We start from the raw sequence: 22,500 nt of genomic DNA, 5'->3' as shown, positions 1-22,500 counted from the left end.
TAGATTTCTGGACCAGCCTTGATTTGAGCCAAACATAGACGTCTATAAATTACTTATTTTCAACTTTAATTTAAGAACCAAAAATTGACCTGATTTCAACGTCCGGAAAATACATATTTTTCCTACGTCCAGAAAATACGCTTTTTCAACATCCTGGAAAATATGTATTTTAAACATACGAAAAATACATTTTCACTTTTCATTCAAAACCTACATTTACCCTAACTTCAACGTCTTGAAAATACGTATTTCCAATGTCATTTTGCTTACGGGGATGATTCTAGTTTTGTAGGGGGCAGCATTGTTTGGTCTCACCTAGGGCGACAGAACGGCAAGGACCTGCTCCAGGGTACTTCTTTCTCACCTCCCTAAAATGTTTAAAGTGGGAGGCGGGATCAGATCGACATGGCATTGTCCAATGAGGTTGTAGAGTAAGCCCAAGCACGTGCATGTCTTTGTGCACAGCTGCAGGGCTCGAGGGCAATTACGTGATGACATAGTACACTACTTTTATGGAGAACCTTTAACATACAGCGCTTCTAAAATGTTTACTTCTCTTTAAATATTTCATACTGGCCAGCAACAGCACAAAATTATTCCAAGCATCTTGTTTTTACCCCAAATGTTTATTCTAAAGCAGGCTTTTAAATAACAATAATTAAAACAATAAAAACATACAACATTCTGGCTTAATAGGTAGGCTATTTACATTATCAATGGCATAATTATTAAAAACATAACTGAGACTTCTAAATCCTATAAAGATTTATTTAACCTTATTTAAAAAAAATATTTTTCAAAACCTCCAGTTATTTCCTTATAGAAACACTGTCTTAAATATTCTACACCTGTGTTTTTGCTAGTCCATGAACCCAAGTGAAAAAAGCTCCAGAATAGTAAAAGCTCTACAACACAGTGTTTAGTTCTAGGTAGTTTCAACAGTACTGTCACTAGTATGATCACTAGTAGCTCTTCTAGGTCTTTAAGTGCATCTTGGCTGATTCAAGTCCTTTCAGTTCAGTGGTTGGTTGGCTGGCTATTGGTTGCTTCCAAACCCTTCCAGACCATAGAGGGAAAAGGGAGGACATATGACTGCTCATTGTATTCATCCCAAAGTCTACAATTGGTTAAAAAGTGTCCCAATATTATGCCATACCCTTATGTAGCTATGTCCTCTAGCTTTTAGACTACCAGTCTTTCACCAGTGGTGAGTCTGACTACAATACAAAGTCTAGGAGAGTGGCATGTGAGGTTACAGGGCCTGTCCTCCTTTTCTCCCTCCTCCCTTTCTATCATCCTGTCTTCCTTCCCAGTCCAGAGCTCTCTTCCCCCTCTGCCTCTGACTGGGAACCAATTCAGTGTCCTCTCTCTCTCCATCGGTCATCGGTCGTTGGTCTGTCTGTCTGTCTGTCTGTCGGTCTGCAGCAGGACAGGGGGTCACCGGGGAGGGGCGACCTTTGACCTGCCCCTTGCCCCAGTGCACGTTGGGAATGGTCAGACACTTCCTGAAGTGTTCCAGCTGAGCCTGCAGCCTCTCTCTCTCATCTCTCACCCTCTGTCTCTGACTCACCAGCTCCTAGAGAGAGAAAGACAGGGATGGGAGCAAGAGAGATAAAGAGCGAGAGCGTCACTAAAAGTGAGAGTGGGGGTGAACAAAGCACATCAGTGTAGACAGAAACAGACAGACTGTCAGTCAGAGTGCTGATCAAGCTTTACTTTCCACTTTTAGATCATAATAAATAAGATTGTATGGACAGATCCTATATCAGCACTCCTACTCTGAGACACTGTGTGTATGTGGACTTTGAGGACACTTTGTGCATATATGGGCCTTGAGGTTCTTACCGCCATGCTGTGTGAGAGTTGTTCAGCTGTCAGACTGAGAGTGTAGTTCTGAGTCTCCAGCCTCCGGCACTGACTGTGAAGAACCTGTCTCTCCATACCCCGCTCTGAGAGAGAGAGAGAGATATAGAGAGAGCGACAGGAGGGTAAAGGGAGACATGGGGTCATAGAGGGAGAGAGAGGAAGACCGATAGAGAGAGCGGCATAGAGGGTGAGAAAGTGAGTGTGGGGGGGAGAGACAGCAAGTGAGACAAAAACATAAAATACAAACATATTTGTAGATGAAACAGGTGTATTTTTATTTGACTGATCCCAAATAAAGCCAAAAGGTAAACTCACCATCCACATACTCCTGATACGCCTCAAAGACTGACTCTATGCCCCTCCACTTCCTAGGGGCTTCTCCCTCCTCCTCCTCCTCCTCATCCTCTTCCTCTGACAGCTCATCACGTACGCCAAGGGGTACATGGTGGGGTGGAGAGGGGTAAGGGTGATGCCCGTTGGTGGGGTGTAGGGATGTGTTGAGGAGGGCTGGTCTCTTCAGTGGGGGGATGTTGTAGGGCACTGAGGGCTCAGACTTTATACTGGACTCTGGAACGCAGGTGGAGCCACTCAGTGTCTTGTGGGTAGACTGCAACACAGACTGGTTGAATCTTTCCCAGGGTTTGTTCTGCCCGTTCTGCACAGCCAGGGGCACCTTCTGTTGAGGATGATGGCCAGGGTGGCCTGCTCCATTCTGGAGGCACTGGAGCCTCTTAGCTGGGTGACCTCCACCCAGTCCTTTCGTGTTGGGGTCGGGGGCCAGGGGAGGCGGTTGGCTGGGTGGAGGGGTGGATGGTTTTAGTGGGTCTGTGTGGAGGTTGTTGGGGTGGTGGGGGTAGGAGGGCGAGGGGCTTGGGGAGTCTGGGTAGTGGAGTCCGTTTGATTCGCCTGATAACATAAACATAAACGCAGTATAAGGATCTCATGGGTTTTACCCTTTGTGTGTGTGTGTTTGTCTTACCAGTTGGGGAAACAGGGGTGCTTCTACAGAGGGGTAATGGGTTGTATCTGATGGTGTCCAACGTTACACTCTTCAGCTTTATAGCCTTCAACAACCCTTCCATCTTCTCCTTATCTATAGAGAGAGGGGGTGTGTGGGGGACGGGGGGTGGACGGGGGAGGGTGAGAATGAGACTGATTTAGACCTGAGACACCAATTAATTATCAGGTAGAAAAGAAAACCAGCGGTACTCTTGACCTCTTCGAGCAAGATTTGAATACCCCTGGGATATAGCATTACAGTACACTAGAGTGTAGTGGTTAGGGGTTGGAGAATAAGAGCTAGGGTGTAGTGTATAGGGGTTAGTGTAGTGTATGTTACCTCTCCTCTGCTGGTTGGTCACATGGGACAGGCTGAACATGTTGAGAAAGTGTTTCTTGTCGTCCAGGTGAGGGGAGCAGTTCATCTCCTCTGGGGTGAGAGTGGTGCTGAGGGGGGGAGCGGGTGCCACAGGAGGCGGAGAGGTCTTCCTCTTGCCTCGTACTGCTGGAGGGGAGATGCTGCGCTCTCTCAACATCCTCCTCCTCTTCCTCCTCTTCTGATGAAGCAGCTGGTCACGATGGGCCAGCGTGGTCAGGCCACACACACGCAGGAAACACATCTTCTACAAAAAAACAGATTACAGAGAACGAACAATCACACAACGTTATAGTAAGAGGACGTGGCGATTCTTAAGTGTGCGTGCATGGCAGTTACCTCTGAGGATGTGTCCAGTTTTAACGGGGGCTGCTCTGCTACCCTTCTGAGGTGGGCCCTCACTTCCTCCTCATCACTGTCATCATACCACTCATCTAGATCATAGTCATACCCTGGTGAGAGAGCACCGACAATATTTATGTTAAAGACCACACCAGATTTCGTCTCATACACTCTGAAAAACCCCTCTCCTCACCTCCCTCTCTCTTACATCCCGTCCCCTCTCTTTTTACCTCCTTCCCTGGCCTCTCTCCTCCTGCTCTCCTCCAGGTCCAGCTTGCTGACCAGCCTGCGGTGCTGCTGGAGGATCTCATCGTACACCACTGGGTTCTGAGGCTCCTGGCCTGGCCGTTCAGACCTCTGGAGGTCCATGGAGGGAGATGGGGAGCTGGCGTGGTGCTGGACCCCCAGGTTGGAGCTGGGGCTGGGGGAGGAAACGGACAGCGAACCACTCTGGTGGAGGTGGTTATGGTGGTGTTTATGGTGGTGGTGGTGGAGACTGTGAGTGGATCTTTCAAGCTCAGCCCAGCCCCAGAGGCCAGGCTCCTGCAGAATGGGTCCCCTGACAGACGAGAACCTCTCTGCGTCCTTCCCCCTCTTCCTGCACCCATCCTCCCCCCTCTCCCAGCTGGGGGACCGCTCGGCTCTGGTCAGGTCAGGAGGGGAGCGAGATGGAGGAACAGGGGAGTCGAACCTGAAACGGGGGTCTGGGGGCGTCTCAGTGAGGGAGGCAGGGTTCCAGAGGGTGGTGGAAGGGGCAGGGGGGTGGGGGAGGAGGTGAGGTTTGGGTGAGATGAGTGGAGGTGGGGCTCCTAGGTGAGGTTGAGATTCTCTGTTGCCTGTGTCACGTTGGCTGGCGTTGGATCTGTGAAGACAACAAACACAATGTAGTCACAAACACACACTGGGTTTTATCAAAGTTGACCTTGATGATGCAGCCAATCTAAAAGTAGATGTCAGCAGAGTAGAGAGAGTACTGACTCGGCGGATACTGTAGTGTTATCAAACAAACGCACACACACAGGTCAACCCCACCTTTCTCAACTGCTTGTTCCTTGTCTGATTAAACACTGACCTGTAGCTGTCTCTCCTAGGCTCCACCCCTTCCCCAGGTGGCCACACCTCCCTCTCCTGCCCCTGCCGGCGTTGACGTGCCAACATGCGCTCCTCCCCATTGGCCTGTTGGAGCATCATGGCAGAGACCAGTGTTCCATGGAGCCCCCCGGAAGAGGCTGAGGCAGTGTGTGTGTTCCCCATCTGAAAGGGCACCAGGCTGGGCATGAGGTGAGGGGCTGACTGGAGGCCTGGCTGTAGAGGTTTAGGTAATGGGAGGGCAGGGAGGGTGGGCTTACCTGGGGAAAATAGATGAGGTATTACAATGAATGCTTCATTTCATTTTAAGAACACACTTTGAAATACATTATGGTTGTTATAATGCATGATATTGATGGCAATCAGGCTCTACTTAAAAGAGAAATTTCTGGTCCATAATTAACGGGAAATCAACCAATCAATGTGTGTGTATTGCATCTATACTGTGTGTGTGTGTGTATGTATCTGTGTGTGTACACCGTACCCAGTCTGTTAGGTGTCAGCCTCTCCCCAGGTCTGACCCTGTCCTCCGGCAGAGCCGTGAGAGCCTTCAGCCCAGCAAGGTACTGGCTCTTCACCACTCTCACCATCTGTCTCTCCCTCTCTCTCTCCCGCTCCCTCTCTCTCTCCCGTTCAAGCTCATGCTCCCTCTGTTTCTCTCGTTCACGCTCTCGCTCCCTCTCTCGTTGGCGAAGCTCTTCCTCCATCTGTATTCTGTGGGTGAGGTAAAAAAATACACACACACACACACACACACACACACACACACACACACACACACACACACACACACACACACACACACACACACACACACACACACACACACACACACACACACACACACACACACAGGGGAGAGAGGGTGAGAGATGCAACACCCACCATGGGGCAGATTAACCACACACTGTTTAACACACACACCTATGCACACACATGCCCAAGCATGCACTTACACACACACACACACACACACACACACACACACACACACACACACACACACACACACACACACACACACACACACACACACACACACACACACACACACACACACACACACACACACACACTATATTAGACATACACAGCATGAGTGAGCAAGAGCAGATGAACAATTAATAGGTAACCACAGGATGAACACACACACACTGATGTGTGTATTGGTGTGTGTTCGTGATGTGTGTATGGTAGCATGGTGGGGTGTGTTATAAAAATATAACAGTCAGCAACCTGTGCCTTTCCTGCAGAGAGATGTGTGTGTTGTGTGCATGTACAAACTGTGTGTGTTTGTGTGCATGTATGAGTGTAACACCTTTCAGCCAGTGTGATGTGTGGGAAGGTGCAGGTGTGTGTGTGTGTGTCTTATACGTGTGTGTGTGTTACTGTACCTCTCAGCCAGTGCACTGTGTGTGTGGCTGAACTCCCCAGGGTAGCGTGCCCCAGGCAGGTGCATGTGGAGGGCAGAGGGGTGGAGGTGAGGGAAGGCCCCCCCTGCTGGTACAGAGTAGAACTGAGACCGTAGTGCAGAAAGACACAAAGACTCCTCCATCCTGGAACACACAGGGACAAGTGGAAAAGAAGGAGGGAGAAAACGAAAACAAAGAAAAGGAAAGGAGGGAAAGAGTCAAAGAGAGAGGGAGCAATGTTTTCAACTTATAATTTTTTTTACAGTAAGGCACACTTTGGGGTTCAGTCGCGTTTATACATCTCATCCTGGAAACACAAACACACAGGCTGCTGCAAACCCCGTCTCCCTGTCTGTCTCTCTGTGTCCCTGTCTGTCTTTTCATCTTCCTGTCTGCCTGTCTATGGGTCTCTGTCTCCATATCTGCAAAAAACTGACTCTGATAACTGCAGAGCCAGACTGAAGTAGGCAGGGTGGTCTGTAGACTGACTGTGTAGGTGGTGTAGGCAGGCAGGATGGTATATAGACTTACCTGTGGAGGTTGTGGAGGGAAACAGGGTGGTCTATAGACTGACCTGCGTAGATGGTGGAGGTAGGCAGGGTAGTCTATAGACTGACTTGTGTAGGTGGTGTTGGCAGGGTGGTCTATAGACTGGCCTGCATATGTGTTTGAGGTAGCCAGGGTGGTCTATAGACTGACCTATGTAGATGGTGGAGGAAGGCAGGGTAGTCTATCGACTGACTTGTGTAGATGGTGGAGGAAGGCAGGGTAGTCTATAGACTGACTTGTGTAGGCAGGATGGTCTATAGATTGACCTGTGTAGGTGGTTGAGGTAGGCAGAATGATGTATAGACTGTCCTGTGTAGGTGTCAGGGTAGTCTATATACTGACCTCTGTAGGTGGAAGAGGTAGGTATTGTGGTCTATAAACTGATCTGTGGAGGTGGTGGAGGTAGGCACGATGGTATAGACTGACCTGTGTATGTGGTGGAGGAAGGCAGGGTGGTCTACAGACTGACCTGTGTATGTGATTGAGGTAGGCAGGGTGGTATATATACTGACTACTGTAGATGGTAGAGGTAGCCAGTGTGGTCTATAGACTGACCTGTGTAGGTGGTGGAGGTAGGCAGGGTGGTCTTTAGACTGACCTATGTATGTGGTTGAGGTAGGCAGGGTTCTATAGACTGACCTATGTAGGTGGTGGAGGTAGGCAGGGTGGTCTATAGAGTGACCTGTGTAGGTGGTGGAGGTAGGCAGGGTGGTCTATAGAGTGACCTGTGTAGGTGGTTGAGGCAGGCAGGGTGGTCTATAAACTGACATGTGTAGATGATGTAGACAGAGTGGTCTATAGACTGACTTGTGTATGTGGTGGAGGTAGGCAGACTGGTCTATAGACTGACCTGTGTTGGTGGTGGAGTTAGGAAGGGTAGTCTATAGACTGGCCTGTGTATGTGGTAGAGGTAGGCAGACTGGTCTATAGACTGACATGTGTTGGTGGTGGAGTTAGGAAGGATAGTCTATAGACTGGCCTGTGTATGTGGTAGAGGTAGGCAGGGTGGTCGATAGACTGACCTATTGCGGTAGGCATGGGAGTCTATAAAGTGTGTAGGTGGTGGACATAGGCAGGGTTGTCTATAGACTGACCTGTGTAGGTGGTAGAGGTAGGCAGGATGGTCTATGGAATGACCTGTGTAGGTGGTAGAGGCAGGCAGGGTGGTCTATAAACTGACATGTGTAGATGATGTAGACAGAGTGGTCTATAGACTGACATGTGTAGGTGGTAGAGGCAGACTTGTCTATAGACTGACCTGTGTAGGTGGTGGAGTTAGGAAGGATGGTCTATAGACTGACATGTGTAGGTGGTGGACATAGGCAGGGTGGTATAGACTGACCGTGTATGGGTAGAGGTAGGCAGGGTTGTCTATGGACTGACCTGTGTAGGTGGTTGAGGTGGGTAGGGTGGTCTAATGACTGACCTGTGTCGGTGGTGGAGGTAGACAGGGATGGTCTATAGACTGACCTGTGTAGGTGGTGGAGGTAGACAGGGTGGTCTATAGACTGACCTGTGTAGGTGGTGTATGCAGGGTGGTATAGACTGACCTGTGTAGGTGGTGGAGGTAGAGTAATCTATAGACTGACCTGTATAGATGATGTACACAGGGTGGTCTATTGACTGTCCTGTGTAGGTGGTAGAGACAGGGTGGACTAAAGACTGGCCGGTGTAGGTGGTAGAGGTAGGCATAGTGGTCTATAGACTGAGCTGTGTAGCTGGTGTAGGCAGGATGGTCTATAGACTGACCAGTGTTGTTGGTGGAGGTTGGTATGGTGGTCCATAGACTGACCCGTGTAGGTGGTGTAGGCAGGGTGGTCTATAGACTGACCTGCTGAGGTAGGCAGGATAGTCTATAGACTGACATGTGTAGGTGGTGGAGTTAGGCAGGGTGGTATATAGACTGACTTGTGGAGGTAGGCATGGTAGTCTATAGAGTGACCTGTGTAGGTGGTATAGGTAGGGTTGTCTATAGACTGACCTGTGTAGGTGATGTAGGCAGTGTGGTCTATAAACGTACCTGTATAGCTGGTGTAGGTAGGCAGGGTGGTCTATAGACTGACCTGTGTAGGTGGTGGATGTAGGTATGCTGGTCTATAGGCTGACCTGTTTAGGTGGTGGAGGTAGGTATGGTGGTCTATAGACGGACCTGTGTAGGTGATCGAGGTACCCAGGGTAGTCTATAGACTGACCTGTGTAGGTGGTGGAATTGGTATGCTGGTCTATAGACTGACCTGTGTAGGTGTTTGAGGTACGCAGGATGGTATAGACTGAGTTGTGTATGTGGTGGAGGTTGGCAGGGTAGTCTATCGACAGACCTTCGTTGGTGGTTGATGTAGGCAGGGTGGTCTATAAACTGACCTGTGTAGGTGGTGGATGTAGGTATGCTAGTCTATAGACTGTCCTGTTCAGGTGGTAGAGGTAGGCAGGGTGGTCTATAGACTGACTAGTGTAGGTGGTGGAGGTAGGCAGAGTGGTCTATAGACTGACCTGTGTAGGTGGTGTAGTTCAGGATGGTCTATAGACCGACCAGTGTAGGTGGTTGTAGGCAGGGTAGTCTATAGACTGACCTGCTGCGGTAGGCAGGGTAGTCTATAGTCTGCATTTTGTAGGTGGTGGAGTTAGGCAGGGTGGTATATAGACTGACTTTTGGAGGTAGGCATTGTAGTCTATAGAGTGAACTGTGTAGGGGGTATTGGCAGGGTTGTCTATAGACTGACCTGTGTTGGTGGTTGAGGTAGACAGGGTGGTCTATAGACTGACCTGTGTAGGTGGTGGATGTAGGTATGCTGGTCTATAGGCTGACCTGTTTAGGTGGTGGAGGTAGGTATGGTGGTCTATAGACGGACCTGTGTAGGTGATCGAGGTAGGCAGGGTAGTCTATAGACTGACCTGTGTAGGTGTTGGAGGTAGCCAGGATGGTATAGACTGAGCTGTGTATGTGGTGGAGGTAGGCAGGGTTGTCTACCGACTGACCTTAGTTGGTGGTTGAGGTAGGCAGGGTGGTCTGTAAACTGACCTGTGTAGGTGGTGGAGGTAGGCAGGATAGTCTATAGACTGAGTTGTGGTGGAGGTAGGCAGGCTGGTCTATAGACTGAGTTGTGTAGGTGGTGGAGGTAGGCAGGCTGGTTTATAGACTGAGTTGTGTAGGTGGTGGAGGTAGGCAGGCTGGTCTATAGACTGAGTTGTGTAGGTGGTGGAGGTAGGCAGGCTGGTCTATAGACTGAGTTGTGTAGATGGTGGAGGTAGGCAGGCTGGTCTATAGACTGAGTTGAGGAGGTGGTGGCGGTAGGCATGCTGGTCTATAGACTGAGTTGTGTAGGTGGTGGAGGTAGGCAGGCTGGTCTATAGACTGAGTTGTGTAGGTGGTGGAGGTAGGCAGGCTGGTCTTTAGACTGACCTGTGTATGTGGTTGAGGAAGGCAGGGTTCTATAGACTGACCTATGTAGGTTGTAGAGGTAGGCAGGGTGGTCTATAGACTGACCTGTGTAGGTGGTATAGGCAGGGTTGTCTCTAGACTGACCTGTGTAGGTGATGGATGTAGGCAGGGTGATCTATAGACTGAAGAGTGTAGGTGGTGAAGGTAGGTAGGGTGGTCTACAGACGTACCTGTGTATGTGGTGGAGGTAGACAGGGTAGTCTATAGACGGACCTGTGTAGTTGGTGTAGGCAGGGTAGTCTATAGACTGACCTGTGTAGTTGGTGTAGGCAGGGTAGTCTATAGACTGACCTGTGTAGGTGGAGGTAGGCAGGGTAGTCTATAGACTGACCTGTGTAGGTGGAGGTAGGCAGGGTGGTATCGATTGACCTGTGTATGTCTTGGAGGTAGGCAGGGTGGTCCATAGACTGACTGTGTAGATGGTGGGGGTAGTCAGGGTTGTCTATAGACTGACCTTTGTAGGTGGTGGAGGTAGGCAGGGTGGTCTATAGAATGACCTGTGTAGGTGGTGGGGGTGGGCAGGGTGGTCTATAGACTGACCTGTGTAGGTGGTGGGGATAGGTAGGGTGATCTATAGACTGACCTGTGTAGGTGGTGGGGATAGGTAGGGTGGTCTATAGACTGACCTGTGTAGGTGGTGGGGATAGGTAGGGTGGTCTATAGACTGACCTGTGTAGGTGGTGGAGGTAGGCAGGGTGGTAGTAGGCAGCAGCAGCAGTAACGTGGGCAGCAGTGGTGGGGTCGAGCCCCAGGGGCAGCGAGCGCAGGCGGAGGTCATCTGAGGTGGCGAAGGGGCGGAGTCCTCTTAGGTACTCCTCTTGGACCGCCCCTGAGTGAACTGCAGGTTGTACCTGACCAGGTAGACTACAGGAGGGGGAGGAGTTGGGGATCAGATTGCAAATTGGAGTCTGCTGTCATGGAGTTAAAGGAGGTGTATGCGTTTTAAGGTTTAAGCAAGTATAGAGACTTATATGATGGGTTTGTGTGTGTGTGTGTGTGTGTGTGTGTGTGTGTGTGTGTGTGTGTGTGTGTGTGTGTGTGTGTGTGTGTGTGTGTGTGTGTGTGTGTGTGTGTGTGTGTGTGTGTGTGTGTGTAGGCATCCACAAGCTGAGGATGATAGAGTGGCTCACCTGAGGCCCTGTAGTCGCCGGTCCTGCATGACAGAGCTGGGGGTGAGGCTGAAGGGGTAGGATGGGTGAGCCAGGATGTGAGGAGAGAGGACAGGATGAGCCCCTTTCTCCTGGGGAAGGCTGAGCTCAGACCCCACAAGCTCCCTACTCACCCCCCGAACACCCAACTCAGCCTGACAGAGAGACAGCAGGAGAGAGAGACAGAAAGACAATCTTTGTTAGGCAAAAAGTTCCTACTCACAACATGTGGAACTTCCATTTATGGACATTTTCCAAGTCAGGATTTGTCCCTTAATGTTGATCTATCCATAGCATGTTAACACTGTCACATCCTAGCTAATCCAACCACCCACTCTGTTTTCAGCACGCATCACTGACTCCCATGCCAGTAATGCTCTCATCATTACTTTGGCACCCCTGTCATGTCTGTTCGCTATTCACACACACACACACACACACACACACACACACACACACACACACACACACACACACACACACACACACACACACACACACACACACACACACACACACACACACACACACACACACACAACCTTCTTGGTCAAGGTAAGAGACTCACACGTTAATAGCTCTAAGAGCCTTGAGGCAGGGAGGGAGAGCGAGAGGAGAAAGGATGGAGAGTAGGGTAGAGGAAGGAGAGTAGGGTAGAGGAAGGAGAGTAGTGTAGAGGAAGGAGAGTAGGGTAGAGGAAGGAGAGTAGGGTAGAGGAAGGAGAGTAGGGTAGAGGAAGGAGAGTAGGGTAGAGAAGTGCTTCTGATATGTCAGAGGAAGTCAAGATCAGGGCATGAGGGGACATCCTAAAACTCATCCTCCCTATACTACACCCTTCATCTTTCTCTGCTGTCTACCTCTCTCTCCATAAAGAATAAACATTCTAGAGGTCGACCGATTAATCGGAATGCCGGATTAATTAGGGCCGATTTCAAGTTTTCATAATAATCGGAAATCGGTATTCTTGGGCGCCGATTTGCCGATTTTTTATTTTATTTTATTATTATTATTATTTTTTATACCTTTATTTAACTAGGCAAGTCAGTTAAGAACACATTCTTATTTTCAATGACGGCCTAGGAACGAACGGTGGGTTAACTGCCTTGTTCAGGGGCAGAACGACAGATTTTCACCTTGTCAACTCGGTGGTTCCAATCTTGCAACCTTACAGTTAACTAGTCCAATGCAATAACGACCTGCCTCTCTCTCGTTGCACTCCACAAGGAGACTGCCTGTTACGCGAATGCAGTAAGCTTACCAGGGTAAGTTGCTAGCTAGCATTAAACTTATCTTATAAAAAACAATCAATCATAACCACTAGTTAACTACACATGGTTGATGATATTACTAGATATTATCTAGCGTGTCCTGTGTTGCATATAATCTGACTGAGCATACAAGCATACAAGTATCTAAGTATCTGACTGAGCGGTGGTAGGCAGAAGCAGGCGCGTAAACATTCATTCAAACAGCACTTTCGTGCGTTTTGCCAGCAGCTCTTCGTTGTGCGTCAAGCATTGCGCTGTTTATGAATTCAAGCCTATCAACTCCCAAGATGAGGCTGGTGTAACCGAAGTGAAATGGCCAGCTAGTTAGCGCGCTAATAGCGGTTCAAACGTCACTCGCTCTGAGCCTTCTAGTAGTTGTTCCCCTTGCTCTGCATGGGTAACGCTGCTTCGATGGTGGCTGTTGTCGTTGTGTTGCTGGTTCGAGCCCAGGGAGGAGCGAGGAGAGAGACGGAAGCTATACTGTTACACTTGCAATACTAAAGTGGCTATAAGAACATCCAATAGTCAAAGGTTAATGAAATACAAATGGTATAGAGGGAAATAGTCCTATAATTCCTATAATAACTACAACCTAAAACTTCTTACCTGGGAATATTGAAGACTCATGTTAAAAGGAACCACCAGCTTTCATATGTTCTCATGTTCTGAGCAAGGAACTTAAACGTTAGCTTTCTTACATGGCACATATTGCACTTTTACTTTCTTCTCCAACACTTTGTTTTTGCATTATTTAAACCAAATTGAACATGTTTCATTATTTACTTGAGGCTAAATTGATTTTATTGATGTATTATATTAAGTTAAAATAAGTGTTCATTCAGTATTGTTGTAATTGTCATTATTACAAATAAATAAATGTAAAAAATTGGCCGATTAATCGGTATCGGCTTTTTTGGTCCTCCAATAATCGGTATAGGCGTTGAAAAATCATAATCGGTCGACCTCTAAAACATTCACTCACTTATTCACTCACTCACTCCACCAAACTACTCCCACACACGAGTAACCTTGCTGAGGACTTGTATTAGCTCCCAGTGCTAATGCCTAGTGTTGGATAATAAAGTCTAGGTTCACTCCAACAACCAGGGTTTCTGGCTGCAGCAGTGAAATCTCTGTGCTTTGAATATCTTTGAATATCTCTCTCAGGGAAATCAGATTCACACCAGGCTTTCCAATAATGATCAAACACACTCCAGTCTCTTTCTGGTCTCTCTTTGGTCTCTGATCTCTGATCTCTCTCTCTGATCTCTCTCCCTAGTCATTATCGCCTCTTTCTGGTCTCCATCCACCGTTGTAAAGAGGAGGATCAAGGGACAAAACAAAGCATGCTTGTGTCTGCGTGTGTATATATGTATGTGTGCACGTGTGTGTGTGTGTTGGGGTTATCCAGGGCAGAAGAAATTGCAGCAGCTCCCAGAACACACCTTGACCCCTGGCCTTACAGACACAGGACATGCTGTCCTTATTGGTTGAACTGGATGTACTCTGACTGAATGTGAAGCACCTGCTACATCAATGTACCGGAAGTCAAAACATCACATCCTTTCAATCTTTAACTTCCTTCATACTCCCTTTTATTCATCCCCTCTCCCCCTTTCTTTTTCAGTCTGTCCCACTTCCCCTCTCTCTCTCTGTCCCACTTCGCCTCTCTCTCTCTCTCTCTCTCTCTCTCTCTCTGTACCCCTTCCCCCCCACTCTTTCTCTCTCTTTCCCCAACTTTCTCTCTCTCAATCTCCCCCCCCCCCACTCGCTCTCTTTCTCTCTCCCCCACTCTCTCTCCCACTCTCTCTCCCCCACTCTGTCCATTTCTCTGCCTCTTTAACCCTCGCTCTCCTTTCTCTCTCTTTCTCTCTTCCGCTGACCCCTCTCTGAATAGGAGCCCCAGGGTAGGAAGCCGAGCCAGACAGACTGGTCTTTGTGAGGGGGAGAAAGGCTGCTCAGGGGGCTAACCCCTGGATTGTTTAGGGGGCTTGGTTCCTCACTCCAGCTTAAATACAAACACACATACACAGAGGGGTCTTGGGACAAAAGCAAATGTACACAAAGCTCCCTCAAACTACACACACACACCACACACACACACAATCCGGAAATATAACAATTGGAGACAGCGTCTACAGCTACCGCTTTTTCTCTCCAGTATGGGTCCACTGGGTGACTCCCTCTTTACCCTCTCTCTCAGAGAGAAACAGAGATGGAGACAGAAATAGAGATGAGAGGGACGGGTGATTCTGACACATTGACTTGGATAAACGTTGGGACTATATCTTTAATGGTGGAAGTGGTAGCAGGAGGGGTGGGGGAAAGACAGAAAAAGAGAGAGAAGAGTACTAAGGTTCTGTGTGTGTTTCTTCTTACCTGGCGCCCTTCTCCTCTCCAGAGAATGCTGCCGGTCTTGGTGGGAGTAGGGGCGATAGTGACTACAGATGGGGTGGAGGGAAGGCTGTGTCCCCGAATTGGGGTCTGGAGTGGTCCTGACAACCCCCTCTTAGGAGTGTTGACTGGAGAATTGAGACTGGTGGCTGGAGAGGAGACTGGAGACTCACTATTGGGAGAAGAACCTAGGAGAGAGAGAAAGAGAGAGACAGAGAGAGAGAGAGAGAGAGAGAGAATTTCACAATAAAGAGGCCATCAGAAACCCATTACTGTAAAAATTAGATGTCTCACTAATCAACACACACACAAAAGCAGCTAATGGGGCTCATCCAAGAGGGATGTGACAGAGAGAGAAAGAGAGAGGAAGAGGGAGAGAGAATTGGCGGAGGAGAGTGATGCCAGAAAAACAAATGGAAGAGATGAGTGAAAGAGAGAGGGATAGTATAAAGGAGATAGTATAAGGGATAGGCAGGGAGAGAACGAGAGAGTGAGTGGGAGTGAGAGAGAAGGAAAGTGAGGGCGAGAGAGTGAGTGGGAGTGAGAAAGAAGGAAAGTGAGGGCGAGAGAGTGAGTGGGAGTGAGAGAGAAGGAAAGAGAGGGTGAGAGAGAAGGAAAGAGAGGGTGAGAGAGTGAGTGGGCGTGAGAGAGAGGGAAAGAGAGTGAGTGCGAGTGAGAGAGAAGGAAAGAGAGGGTGAGAGAGTGAGTGGGAGTGAGAGAGAGTGCGAGAGAGTGAGTGGGAGAGAGGGAAAGAGAGGGTGAGAGAGTGAGTGGGAGTGAGAGAGAGGGAAAGAGAGGGTGAGTGGGAGTGAGAGAGAGGGACAGAGAGGGCAAGAGAGTGAGTGCGAGTGAGAGAGAAGGAAAGAGGGGGTGAGAGAGTGAGTGGGAGTGAGAGAGATGGAAAGAGAGGGTGAGAGAGTGAGTGGGAGTGAGAGAGAGGGAAAGAGAGGGCGAGAGAGTGAGTGCGAGTGAGAGAGAAGGAAAGAGAGGGTGAGTGTGAGTGAGAGAGAGAGGGACAGAGAGGGCAAGAGAGTGAGTGCGAGTGAGAGAGAGGGACAGAGAGGGCAAGAGAGTGAGTGCGAGTGAGAGAGAAGGAAAGAGGGGGTGAGAGAGTGAGTGGGAGTGAGAGAGAGGGAAAGAGAGGGCGAGAGAGTGAGTGGGAGTGAGAGAGAGAAGGAAAGAGAGGGTGAGAGAGTGAGTGGGGGTGAGAGAGAAGGAAAGAGAGGGTGAGAGAGTGAGTGGGAGTGAGAGAGAGGGAAAGAGAGAGCAAGAGAGTGAGTGCGAGTGAGAGAGAAGGAAAGAGAGGGTGAGAGAGTGAGTGGGAGTGAGAGAGAAGGAAAGAGGGGGTGAGAGAGTGAGTGGGAGTGAGAGAGAGGGAAAGAGAGGGCGAGAGAGGGAGTGAGAGAGAGGGAAAGAGAGGGCAAGAGAGTGAGTGGGGGTGAGAGAAGGAAAGAGAGGGTGAGAGAGTGAGTGGGAGTGAGAGAGAGGGCGAGAGAGTGAGTGGGAGTGAGAGAGAGGGAAAGAGAGGGCAAGTGGGAGTGTGAGTGAGAGAGAAGGAAAGAGAGGGCGAGAGAGTGAGTGGGAGTGAGAGAGAAGGAAAGAGAGGGCGAGAGAGTGAGTGGGAGTGAGAGAGAGGGTGAGAGAGTGAGTGGGAGTGAGAGAGAAGGAAAGAGAGGGTGAGAGGGAGTGAAAGAGAGGGAAAGAGAGTGCAAGAGAGTGAGTGCGAGTGAGAGAGAGGGAAAGAGGGGGTGAGAGAGTGAGTGGGAGTGAGAGAGAGGGAAAGAGAGGGCGAGAGAGTGGGTGGGAGTGAGATAGAGGGAAAGAGAGGGCAAGAGAGTGAGTGGGGGTGAGAGAGAAGGAAAGAGAGGGTGAGAGAGTGAGTGGGAGTGAGAGGGAAAGAGAGGGCAAGAGAGTGAGTGCGAGTGAGAGAGAAGGAAAGAGAGGGTGAGAGAGTGAGTGGGAGTGAGAGAGAGGGAAAGAGAGTGAGTGGGAGTGAGAGAGAGGGAAAGAGAGGGCGAGAGAGTGAGTGGGAGTGAGAGAGAGGGAAAGAGAGGGTGAGTGGGAGTGAGAGAGAGGGAAAGAGAGGGTGAGAGGGAGTATGTAATAGCAGGTAATTACCTGCATTAGGAGCTAACACACAAACACGGATGGATGGATTTTGTATAGATGATATTGTCTGTCCTGAGGTAAAAGGAGGCGGGGTCCCTGTGCTAACCTCTGGGGTCTTCAGCCTGTTTGGCCAGTTGACGGAGAGCGGCAGCGAATCCGGAGTGAGCAGACTGAGCAGCCACACTCCCGTTGGCTAGCGGGGTAAGAGGGCTGACCGTCGCCGTGGTGCGAGTTGCCGTGGAGATCATTCCTAATGACCACGACTTTGACTCATGGTTCATACCTGGAAAGATAGAGGGAGAAGGGGAGGAATATGAGGAATATTTAGCCTTTTTGGATTCTCTCTATCATAATAGAACAGTGTGTGTGTAACGGCTCTGAGAGATGGGGAAGGAGCTGAGGTCAAGTATAAGGTCAGAGGTCAGGTTAGTCTGTCAGAGCCGTGACAATGACACACACACACACACACACACACACACACACACACACACACACACACACACACACACACACACACACACACACACACACAGGCAAGCAGACACACACACACATAGGTGCACACACACAGACACACACTAACATTATTAGTGTTCCCCCACTGCCCTCCCAGTGACCCACATACAGCTATTAGCACTGAATTTAACCCAAGCATCATACACTCTACCGCCCCACCCCCCCACCACTTCGACAGACAGAGAGACAGACACACACACTCAGATCCTTACAGCTGCGTGTGTGTTGAGACATCACCACATCCTCTCTCTCTCCTATTCCCATTCCTTTAGCCCCCTCTCTCTCTGTTTCTCTCTGTTTCTCTCTGTCTCTCTCTGTTTCTCTCTGTCTCTCTCTCTATTTCTCTCTTTCTTTCTCTCTCTCTCTCTCTCTCTCTCTCTCTCTGTTTCTCCCTGTTTTTCTCTTTCTCTCTCTGTTTCTCTCTCTCTCTGTTTCTCTGTTTCTCTCTCTCTGTTTCTCTAACATGCTCTTGAGCTTATTTAGCATAACTCACACAAACATGAATGCACACTCTGCCTCTATATTTCCCCCTTCCATGCTCGCTTTGGTTTGTTTATCTTTTCTCTCTCTCACTCACTGGGTCTTCTTCTCTCTCACAAAAATACATACACACTGATACACATGCTCACCACACCAGGCAAACATACACTAGGACATAACAAACAACACTCACCGGCTCCCTGTTCTTCCTGCTGGCATTATCTTTTCTCTCACGCTCTCTTTCCCTTTCACACTCTCCCTCTTTCTTCTTCACGCTCCGTCTCTCTCTCGCCACCCCTCTCTGTCTTGCTCTCTCTATCTCTCGTTCTCTCTCATTCTCTCTGTCTTGTTCTCGCTCCTCCAGGAACAGCCCTCTCAGTCATGCAGCTGCTACACGATCACGTGATTCCCTCACTGTCCCCCTCCCTTCTCTTTCACCCTCTCTCCCTTTCTATCCCCATACCCTTATTTCTCCCCTCCATCCTTCTCCCCCTTCCTGTCTACCCCCTCCCTCTCACACCTCCAGCCACCTCTTCTCTTCTCCCTCTCTCCTCCCCCACTCTTAAGAATGAGGAGGAGCAGGAGGATGAGGATGGAGGGAGCAGGGGTAGACTTCATCCATCACTCTGTCTCCACACATCAGCCCTGTCTGCTGCAGGGACCCTGACAGTGACATCTCTCCCCTGACCCCTGAGTCTATGCTTGGCCAGGGGGACAGGGACTGACGAGGGATGGTGGAGTGTTTAGAGTGGACAACATGACAGCCCAGCACTTACACACACATATAAACAAAAAATAACTCAGCCCTCTGTCTCTCTTACACACACACACACACACACACACACACACACACACACACACACACACACACACACACACACACACACACACACACACACACACACACACAGTGTGGCAGGGGACCTGCTCTGACCTTTGTGTGTGTGTTTGTGTGGCAGGTTAGCATTTTTCGTCATGAATATTGTTCTGGAGGCAGCTCTGCAGAGTGGTAACTCGCTGGCACAGGCACAAAGTCATAAAATCTTTTAAACATAACCTTAACTCTAACCACACTGCTAACTCTAATGCCTAAACTTAACCTTAAATGAACACCAAAAGCTCATTTTTGTTTTCCTGAATTTTTACAACATAGCCAATTTTGACATTGCAGCTGTCCTATCTAGTGGAAATTGCTCAGTTCTGCCGCAAGAACAAGACTCAATAAACGTCAACCTGTGTGTGTGTGTGTGTGTGTGTGTGTGTGTGTGTGTGTGTGTGTGTGTGTGTGTGTGTGTGTGTGTGTGTGTGTGTGTGTGTGTGTGTGTGTGTGTGTGTGTGTGTGTGTGTGTGTGTGTGTGTGTGTGTGTGTGTGTGTGTGTGTGTGTGACATTAGGATTGGTAAACAAGTATTTACACTGCCCATGCTCATTAACCCTGAGAGTATGTGTGTGTTATTTCCTGCTCTGTCATTACACCACGGAAGAGAATGGAACACACACACTGTAAACACCGCTCCCTCCTACCCCCATTTCAATTTTATACAGTAGCTGGCAGAGGATTTTATGTTCTACTGACACGGAAAGTAGGGTCAGAGCCAAATGTTTACAATCCTCGTAATCATGGCTGTAATATAAATTCTGAGTGCAATGTGTGTGTGCATGAGGAATTGTAATCTCTCAAATTAACAGCCTCAATCACACAACATTATGACGTCAGTTACTGGCATCTAACAACACACATACACACACACAAAGTCACACACACACTATCTGCTGACTCAGTATTTGTGCATCATGCGTCACACATAGTATGGCCCTAAACATCTAATCTCCAGGGACAAGACTGCCAGCTAGCATCTTCAGCCCTGAGAAGCTAGGGAAATGGAAGGTACATGTACAGTAGTAATTACTGTACTGTAACTCATTACTAGATAACTATTTTATAGTGCAAACAATACAGTACATACAGTGCAACATTGAAAACACACACATATGTATACAGTTGAAGTCAGAGGTTTACATACACCTTAGCCAAAAAACATTTAAACTCAAATTTTCACAATTCCTGACATTTAATCCTGGTAAAAAAAATCCCTGTCAGTTAGGATCACCACTTTATTTTAAGAATGTGAAATGTCAGAATAATAGTAGAGAGAATTATTTCAGCTTTTATTTCTTTCATCACATTCCCAGTGGGTCAGAAGTTTAAATTGTTTAACTTCGGTCAAATGTTTCGGGTAGCCTTCCACAAACTTCCCACAATAAGTTGGGTGAATTTTGGCCCATTCCTCCTGACAGAGCTGGTGTAACTGAGTCAGGTTTGTAGGCCTTATTGCTCGCACACACTTTTTCAGTTCTGCCCACAAATTTTCTATAGGATTGAGGTCAGGGCTTTGTGATGGCCACTCCAATACCTTGATTTTGCTGTCCTTAAGCCATTGGGCCACAACTTTGGAAGTATGCTTGGGGTCATTGTCCATTTGGAAGACCCAATTGCGACCAAGCTTTAACTTCCTGACTGATGTCTTGGGATGTTGCTTCAATATATCCACATAATTTTCCATCCTCATGATGCCATCTATTTTGTGAAGTGCACCAGTCCCTCCTGCAGCAAAGCACCCCCACAACATGATGCTGCCACCCCCATGCTTCACGTTTGGGATGGTGTTCTTCGGCTTGCAAGCGTCAGCCTTTTTCCTTCAAACATAACGATGGTCATTATGTTCAAACAGTTCTATTTTTGTTTCATCAGACCAGAGGACATTTCTTGAAAAAGTATGATCTTTGTCCCCATGTGCAGTTGCAAACCGTAGTTTGGCTTTTTATGGCGGTTTTGGAGCAGTGGCTTCTTCCTTGCTGAGCGACCTTTCAGGTTATGTCGATATAGGACTCGTTTTACTGTGGATATAGTTACTTTGTACCTGTTTCCTCCAGCATCTTCACAAGGTCCTTTGCTGTTGTTCTGGGATTGATTTGCACTTTTCGCACCAAAGTACGTTCATCTCTAGGATACAGAATGTGTCTCCTTCTTGAGCGGTATGACGGCTGCGTGGTCTCATGGTGTTTATACTTGCGTACTATTGTTTTTACAGATGAACGTGGTACCTTCAGGCATTTGGAAATTGCTCCCAAGGATGAACCAGACTTGTGGAGGTCTACAATTTTTATTCTGACATCTTGGCTGATTTCTTTTGATTTTCCCATGATGTCAAGCAAAGAGGCACTGAGTTTGAAGGTAGGCCTTGAAATACATCCACAGGTACACCTCCAATTGACTCAAATGATGTCAATTAGCCTATCAGAAGCTTCTAAAGCCATGACATCATTTTCTGGAATTTTCCAAACTGTTTAAAGGCACAGTCAACTTAGTGTATGTCAACTTCTGACCCACTGGAATTGTGATACAGTGAATTATAAGTGAAATTATCTGTCTGTAAACAATTGTTGGAAAAATTACTTGTGTTATGCACAAAGTAGGTGTCCTAATCGACTTGCCAAAACTATAGTTTGTTAACAATACATTTGTGGAGTGGTTGAAAAACGAGTTTTAATGACTCCATCCTAAGTGTATGTAAACTTCTGACTTCAACTGTATATTTACTGCACAGACATAAAACTATTTTAAAGGTACAAACAAAACATAGCAAAAAACATTTAAAAAATGAAATAGAGCTTAATTATAAATAAGACAGTAATGGTAATATTACAACAAAAATGATTGTTAAACTCAAATATACAAATTGATTTAAAAAAACAATATATATTTTTTTAATTAAAGTATAATTTTTGTAAATAATATCATAAATAGGACTGGTGGACTTATGTCACACATGCAGCTAACAAAATTATATGGAAAATTGCTGCTCTACTCTAAATTACAACCAACTAATTGCAGCATTGCCACAAAAATGGAAGAGACAAGTGGAAGGGGGAGAAAGTAAAAACCTTGTCTGTTGGCCCTGCTTTAAAGACCTAAATTGGCTAAATAAAATTATGATAAATAAAGAAGTATATCAGTTTCATTTAAGGACCAAATAAATTGACAGCTGTGCCATATAGATAGCAAATTAGTTGGGAAGAGATTTTCGATGTACCGATTCCATGGACATGGTTTATGAACTAATACACAAAACGATGCTGGATTCAAAATGTAGAGTTTTTCAATTGAAATTATGACACAAAATTCTTGCAACCAATAGAATGCTATATATATGGGGATTACAACCATCCCAGCTCTGCAGATTTTGCCGTGTTTGTTTTGGTATTGTCATATGTAGCTTGTTTTTAGTCACAGGTTTTGGAATGGCTAAAGAATTGAACATTTACCTGGAGCTGACTCTGCAAATACCACTGCTGGGTGATTTAAAAAATCATAGTAAATCGATCAATGATCTAATAATACTCTTGGCAAAAAAAAATATCTTTCATTTATAGTAAGTTGGATCTATAAGAATATAAAGGTTCAGAACTTTTGTGAAACTTCACTGCACAGTTGAAAAATATATTGCAAATAG

General features: G+C 47.6%; 1 protein-coding gene across 1 annotated transcript; it reads right to left on the bottom strand.

Moving 5' to 3' along the window:
* Positions 1-1,252: 1,252 nt before the first annotated feature.
* Positions 1,253-17,272, bottom strand: LOC120053262 (genetic suppressor element 1-like). Its single transcript, XM_039000404.1, has 15 exons — positions 17,098-17,272; positions 14,841-15,070; positions 11,203-11,375; positions 10,738-10,936; positions 8,654-8,661; positions 6,067-6,228; positions 5,157-5,386; positions 4,656-4,932; positions 3,814-4,445; positions 3,581-3,693; positions 3,206-3,488; positions 2,846-2,959; positions 2,182-2,772; positions 1,846-1,949; positions 1,253-1,576 (listed from the first exon to the last, which is right to left on the bottom strand). The coding sequence occupies exons 1-15, from the start codon at positions 17,270-17,272 to the stop codon at positions 1,253-1,255; spliced, it is 3,615 nt and encodes a 1,204-aa protein (XP_038856332.1).
* Between the last annotated feature and the right edge of the window lie 5,228 nt (positions 17,273-22,500).

This window comes from Salvelinus namaycush, chromosome 9 (genome assembly GCF_016432855.1).
Source record: "Salvelinus namaycush isolate Seneca chromosome 9, SaNama_1.0, whole genome shotgun sequence".
Taxonomy (NCBI): Eukaryota; Metazoa; Chordata; class Actinopteri; order Salmoniformes; family Salmonidae; genus Salvelinus; species Salvelinus namaycush.
The sequence above is the reverse complement of the archived record's forward strand: the minus strand, read 5'-3'. Positions and strand labels throughout refer to the sequence as shown.

Coding starts and splice junctions, on each gene's coding strand:
- LOC120053262 (XM_039000404.1), bottom strand. CDS start 17,272: ATGAACCATGAGTCAAAGTCGTGGTCATTAGGAATGATCTCCACGGCA. Junction 2,773..2,845: donor CACCCCTGTTTCCCCAACTG/GTAAGACAAACA, acceptor TTATGTTATCAG/GCGAATCAAACGGACTCCAC. Junction 1,950..2,181: donor GTATCAGGAGTATGTGGATG/GTGAGTTTACCT, acceptor TCTCTCTCTCAG/AGCGGGGTATGGAGAGACAG.